The sequence below is a fragment of the Fukomys damarensis genome, unplaced genomic scaffold, assembly GCF_012274545.1.
Source record: "Fukomys damarensis isolate Sample0158 unplaced genomic scaffold, DMR_v1.0_HiC HiC_scaffold_27, whole genome shotgun sequence".
Lineage (NCBI taxonomy): Eukaryota > Metazoa > Chordata > Mammalia > Rodentia > Bathyergidae > Fukomys > Fukomys damarensis.
In genome coordinates, this window is record NW_022900939.1 from 23,673,943 (window position 1) to 23,680,869 (window position 6,927).

General features: G+C 52.5%; 1 protein-coding gene across 1 annotated transcript in view; it reads right to left on the reverse strand.

Annotated features, from left to right (window-relative positions):
* Nucleotides 1–1,628: 1,628 nt before the first annotated feature.
* Nucleotides 1,629–6,927, reverse strand: part of Arl2 (ADP ribosylation factor like GTPase 2) — a 6,400-nt gene continuing 1,101 nt past the window's right edge. Inside the window, exons 2-5 of the mRNA XM_010636020.2 lie at nt 4,588–4,698; nt 4,333–4,495; nt 2,806–2,886; nt 1,629–2,000 (exon numbers count right to left, since the gene is read on the reverse strand). Of these exons, the coding sequence (XP_010634322.1) occupies nt 1,866–2,000; nt 2,806–2,886; nt 4,333–4,495; nt 4,588–4,698 (490 nt within the window). The 3' untranslated portion in view covers nt 1,629–1,865. The remainder of the gene's footprint in view (nt 2,001–2,805; nt 2,887–4,332; nt 4,496–4,587; nt 4,699–6,927) is intronic.

Sequence of the window (6,927 nt, forward strand, 5' to 3'; positions counted from 1 at the left end):
TTCATCTTTACAAAACTTTTGAGCTAGGGGTCTTGCTGTGCCATTATCTCAGGATGAGACTAGATGCCTCTGGTGTCTGTTGATTTTGAACTAAACAAAGCAAACTGCTGTTAGGGATGGCAGAAGTCATTTTACATTGTGACATCTCGTAGGTTTTGCTATTTATAAAAGTTTTCTCTATCACCGTCTGTATCAATTTAGCCCCTTGCCTTAGCCAGGTCTCCCGCTGCACCTGCCCCATCCCCAGGAGGAACAAGCCCAGCTGGCACAAGAGGAAGAGAAGAAACTGCCTGACCTCACCGTGGAGACCGCCCGCCCAGCCCGGACTCCACCCCAGACCTCCATGAGCAAAACCTTGCTCTTTGCCAGTCCCTGACCACATAACCCAGCTTACCCATCAAGGTTCTGCTCATGTGCACCCCACGTCCTTTCCCCCCTGCCCTGACGAGAGCTAGCTTTTGTGCAGTCTGGGAGGGGCTCTGTACTGTGGGCCTCTGGAGGCCCTGCAATGGGTCTTTTCCCTGGGGGCACCAAGGAGGACGCTGGGGGAGGAGATCCCAGTGCCTCTTCCTCACTTTTACTTTCTCTTCTGCCCTCGGGCAGAGTGCACTGGGCATGTTGGGTGGCAGGTGCCCACCAGGAGGCCCCAACCCTGCCATTTGGATTTCAAGCAGAGATAGCCCGACTTTGCTTTCAGGGGAGGCAGCACTGTGCAGGGGCCGGGTACGGTGGGGTCTGAGCTCAGCTCCCATTCTAGCCTGGTGGCTTGGAGCAAGCTGCTCACCCTCCTGGAGGGCCAGCATCCTCTGAATGGGAAGGGGATGCAGCCAACCCACTGTATAGGCTCAGTTCCCCCCACCCCATCCCCCGAAGCTGGGGATGGATCCCAGGGCTTCATGAATGCTAGGAAAGTTCTCAACCCCGAGCCCTTTGATCTAGAACTTGTGATCTCTCGCCTCCGTCCTGGCCTGTGGGGGTGCTTAGCACAGAGCCCTGGCCCCTGCAGTGACGCGGGTGATGAAAGACGCCCATCACTCTTGCTGCTTGGAAAGAGACCTGAGGGTGGCTCTGCTTCAGAGTGCCCTGTAGCCTTCAGGAAAGGCCTAGCTACCCCTGCCTGATGTAGACCCTGCCCCTCACTCCTGTACACAAGGTGGTGCCCCTCCACATTTCCCAGGAGCCCTTGCTCTTCATGCCTCTGCTTGTACTGTGATGCCTCATATAGCTGGGAAGGTTGTCCACTGCACAAGGGGCCTGGCTACAAAGGCAAGTTGGGAGCGGACTCTCAGTGTAGTTCTGTTCAACAATCTCCAAGCTCTGTTCTGGGACTGCATCCCTTATCCCTTTAATTCCCACCAGTGAGGGGAGGGTTACAGTCGCCTCCATGAACTGCCCTCTAATCTTCTACCCAGACAACTTCACGCTTCCTTCTCTCAGGGACTTAGCATCACCTCCCCAGGCAGGCCACCTGGCTTTTCCACAAGTTGCTAGTTGCAGCCCTGTCCTGAGCTTCTGCAGCCTCTGCACATCCCTCTGACCCCAGAGCAGTCAGCTCTGTCCTTCCCGTCCCCTGCCAGACTCTGGGTTCCCAGGTGGTCTCTGAATGGTAGAGTCACAGACAAGCCAGGTAAGGAGTGCTTTATTCTCACTGACTACAGGACAGGGCGGGCCTCAACAGCAGCAGCGGTGTCCCCTCCCAGCCCCAGTGCTTTCCTCCTTGGCCCTGGGAGGGCACCGGGCAGCAGCAGCAGCAGGTTCTGGGGGCAGGGAGTGGCATGTCAGTCCACTGGCTGGCGCCCATGCTCTCTGGGTGGTGTGGGTAAGGGCTGGGGCCTGGGCCTTGAGGCAGGGATATCCGGAGTGGCTCAGTCAGCTGTGAAGATGCGACTGGAGATGTCATCCAGCAGCCAGTCAATGCCTAGCAGCAGGTTCTCCCCGGTGACGGCACTGCAGCCCTGGATGCACCAGTGGTGGCTGTGGATAGAGTCCAGCTCCAGGGCCTGGGGACAGAGATGTGGTAGTGTCAGCTGCCATGGCTCCTGCCTGGGGTGCCCATCCCTTCCCTGGCCCTGGCGAGTGCCACTCCTCTAAGGTCATCTCATCCGGGCAGCCTCTGCCAGCCCCTTGTGAGGGTTCCTACCCACCGGGGCACTCAGGCTTTCCATGATTTCATGCCAGTGACCCTGGTAAGTAACACAGGCTCCCGAGTGACTGCAGGACCCAGGCATTGTGCCAGGACCCCACAAATGGCATCTCATCCACTCTACTGTACCATCTATGGATTGTATTGGCCATTGTACCAAGGGGGAAACCAAAGCTCAGAGAGGTTAAGCGACCTGCCTCAGGTCACACTGCCAGGAAGTGACAGAGCCACCATTCTAAACTGCTCTTTCTCATTCTAATGTTTGCCCATTGGAATAGAAATTAAGCTGAGGCTGCAGGGTTAGAGTGGATGGGTTTAAATCCTGACATGTCTACCTATTGGCTAGACCCCTTGGGCAAATCACCTAACCTGTGTCTTGACCACTGCACCATCTGTAAAATGATAGTTGTTCCTGCACCTCATGAGGCTGTGGTAAGAAGGAAACGAGCTCATCCAGCATCATGGGGAAGCACAGTGTTTGGGCTCCTGGCACCCTGTGGAACAATCTGTTTGCAGGCCCAGGTGTAGGCCACCACTGCAAGGTCACCCCTACACCTTGGCAACCACTGAAAACAGCGAGGACTAAGAAAGCCCTGGCAGTGCGTGGATAAAGAATCCCGTGCCCGGTTCCTCAGCAAGCCTGTCCCGGGGCCTGGCCTCACCTCTTGAATGGCATTAGAGGACAGCGCTCCGGGAAGGTCCTGCTTGTTGGCGAAGATGAGGAGGGTAGCTCCAGCCAGGCGCTGGGGAGAGAAGATGGGGCTCTGAGGGCAGCCTAGACCCTGTGACTGGCCCAGGGTATCTAAAGACCAGGCTGGAAGATCAGGGCAAGGCCGGAGTGGTGGGAGAGTCCCCGCAGGGTGGGCAGTGGGGACACCCAGTGAGGCCAGCCCCACCCAGTGGGCACTGCCCTCCTCCATGCCTGTTTCCCCTCCTGTGAGCAGGGGAGGGTACTGGGCAAGGTGGTCTGAGGCCTCTGCAGTTCGAGTCAGCTCAGGTCTGATGGCCTGGCATGCACAGGGGCACCAAGGTCCTGGCGCCCTTTCACTGTTCTGCCTCTGCTCCTATGACATCCACGTCTGTGTCTGAAGCCAGGAGTCCTTGGGCTGGGTGGGGTGATGCAGCCCTCAGGGTCTCCACCTGCCAGGCCTGGCTCACGACACCCCAGGAGGGGTACAGTCCGTGGTGCCTCGGCCCCGAGAGCTACTACTGGCTCCCTCCCTCTCAGTGAAATGTGATACAGTAAACGGAATCAAATCCTGGAACAATACACATCTGTGGAAAAACTGGTGAAATCCAAATAAGATCTGTAGTTAAAATAATAGTAATGAGCCAATATTGATTTCTTTGTTTTGGCAGGTACCCCAAGGATATGTGAGATGTTAGTATCAGGTAAGTAGGGTAAAGGGAATCACTGTACCTTTTCTGTGAATCCGAAATTTTACTTAAAGGGAAGTATTTTTGCCCAGACAATAAATTACAAAATCAGCTCAGCTGTAATTCCCATGGCAGAGATATGGTTAAGAGTGGTTAAGTGCCTTCTTGAGGTCACCCAGCAGAGTCAGAGATTTACAGACTGGCCATAAGTTAGCTCTCTGAAGGCTCCTGGTTTAGCCCCTCCTCTTTCCTTGCTCTTGTTTTTCTGTTTTGTTTTGCAGTCCTGGGGATTGAACCCAGGAGCACTGTGCTATGGCCTTAATCCTTCATATTTTTTATTTTGAGATGGGGTCTTGCTAAATTGCCCGGACTGGGTACAAACTTACAATCCTCCTGCCTCCGCCTCCCAGTGGCTAGGATTACCTGTATCACCTTATCAGTCTTGTCATCTCCATCCCAAGACAGACAAACTCAGGGTGGTGAAGCAGTGAAACCCAAGGGAGGAGAGGACATGAACCGGGGCTCACTTCACAGCACGGGCCCTGCCTGTGGTACTATGGGTCTAGTGAAGGGATGGATCCTGGATCCTGTCTTTTACTTTGTCTCAAGACAGGCTCTCACTATGTAGCCCAGGCTGGCCTCGAACTCACAATGCTCCTCCAGCCTCATGCTTACAATTACAGGCACGGTTATAGGCACGTGCCACTTCACTGGGTAAGAAACAAGAGCCTATCTTTGGTGTTCCTCTGAGGCCCTCTGGGAGGCGCAGCTGACGAGCCAAAGCAGGAAGCAGCCCCACCTCCAGGCCGCACCTCCTCCACCAGCAGGCCCTGCAGCTCCCTAGCGCAGTCCTGCAAGCGCTGCCGGTCAGCACTGTCCACCACCCAGATGAGGCCGTCCGTGCTCTCAAAGTAGTTCCTCCAGTAGGAGCGCAGTGACTTCTGGCCACCAACATCCCAGATGTTCAGTTTGAACCTGAGCAGGGCGGGAGGCAGGGTCAGCAAGCTCCTCTCCCACCCTGCCCATCCTGCCCACCCTGCCCAGGCAGTGCAAGGACTCCATCTTACCCCCGGTGCTCCAGGGTCTTGATGTTGAACCCCAGTGTCGGTGAGATGGTATCCACGTCTTCCCCATTGAACTTCTTGAGGATGGTGGTTTTGCCGGCATTGTCCAGGCCCCTGGGACCCGTGGGTTAAGGACAAGGCCCTGCTCTACTTCCAAAACTGCTATACAGATTCAAAGCAACCCAGATTGAAATCCCAGCAGTGTATTTCACAGAACTAGAGAGAACAATCCAAAAATTCATTTGGAACCAGAAGAGATCTAGAATAGCAAAAGCAATTCTAGGCAACAGAGACATGGCAGGGGCTATCACAATTCTCAACTTGAAACTATACTACAAAACCACTGTGATAAAAACAGCATGGTACTGGCAAAGAACAGACCCAAGGATCCATGGACTAGATTAGAGGATGCAAAAACAACTTCAGATATACTCAGCTACCTCATCTTTGACAAAGGAGCTAGCCATCCTCACTAGAGGAAAGATAGCCTCTTTAATAAATGGTGTTGGAAAAAGTGGATTTCAACTTGCCCAAGATTAAAACTAGACCCCTATCTCTCACCATGCACTAAACTAAAATCAAAGTGGATTAAAGATCTATATATTAAAATAGAAACACTAAACTTGCTGGAAGGTAAATTAGGTAGAACTCTTTTTTTTTTTTTTTTTTTTTTTACTGGGGATCGAACTTGAGTCCTTGCGCTTGTGAGGCAGGTGCCAGAACCACTGAGCTAAATCCCCAGCCCAAGTTAGGTAGAACTCTTGAAGACACTGGCACAGGAAAAGACTTTATCAGCAAATCCTCAGTAGCACAGGAACTAGCACAAAGAATCAATAACCGGGATCTCATCTTATTAAAAAGCTTCTGCACTGCAAGAGAAACCAACAGAGTAAAGAGACAACCTACAATGTGGGAAAAAATTTTTACCAGCTGTTCTTCAGACAAAGGTTTACTATCTAGAATATATAAAGAACTAAAAAAAATCAGATCCCCCCAAATATAGACACAATTAAAAAATGGGCATCTGAAATGAACAGACATTTCTCAAAGAAGTAAAAGCAGCAAATAAACGTATAAAAAATGTTCAACATCATTGGTCATTAGAGAGATGCAGATGAAAACAACGTTGAGATTCCTCCACCTCACCCCAGAAAAAACGGCTACTATCATGAAATCAACCAATAACAAATGCTGGTGGGGCTGTGGGGAGAAAGGAACCCTTCTTGATTGTTGGTGGGAGGGCAGACTGGTGCAACTGCTGTGGAAATCAATATGGAGATACCTCAAACAACTAGGACTAGAAATCCCATTTGACCCAGCTATTCCTCTGCTGAGTATCTTCCCCCCAAAATTAAAAGAATCATATCAGTGACATATTTTGCGATAAGTGGGTTTTGCGTTGGTTTGGGCATTCATCTCTCAAAGGTTCACCGTCACTGCCCTAGCGGCATTCCCATGACCAAAACAGAGCTCAAAGCTGTCACCTTCCCCTGCTCTCCCCCTACTCTCTCCTTCTCCATTATAGCAAGTGGCTGCTTGTCCTTCTAACAGTTGAGACCAGAAACTCAAGTGTCATCTTGGCTTCTCTGCACCTCCACACTCACCTCCAATCTGGCAGCAACTCCCCGTGGCCCTACTCTCATCAGTGTCCACTCCCATCCTAGTCCAAACCACCACCCTACCTCAGCTGCACTGGTACAACTGTAACTGGTCGCAATCACTGCTTCCCCTCTGTTCTTCTCACTCAACGGGAATGCCAAGGACCCAAACTTCTAGCGAGGTGGCTTGCTGTCAGCTCTCCTCTCCACCCCCTCCAGCCACACTCTACACTGCCTTGAAGACGGCCAGTCGCGTCCCCTCCTTTAGGGCCTTTGCACTGTATTTGCTCTAAACAGCTTGTCCCTAGGTTTACACATGATCAGCCCTCGTATCTTTACCTAATGGTCACTTTCTTACTGTGGCCTTCTTTGACCACCCTGAATCACATTCTTCTCACTCTACTCCACTCATTTGCTTCATTATCTTGCTCTTCTTCCTCCTGCCCTCCGTTACAGTATTTCCACAAAGGTAGGGTGACGCTGTTTTTACTCCAGTACCCAGCACAGTGCCTGCCTAGCACACAGTGGGCGCTCAACTAATATCTACGGCACGAGTGGCTTCTCTGGGCTCTTCTCAGAGCTCCTTGAAGACAGACACTAAGCGCACGTAAGGTCTTCTCTCCCTAGGCCAGCGCGGGCGGCCGGACCCAGCTCTTAAAGAGTGCAGCGCCGGCAACAGGGCTGGACAAGCGGGGTCCTCCGCCGAGGCAGCACCGAGTGGCAGCCGGGCAGCAGGGACAGGCGG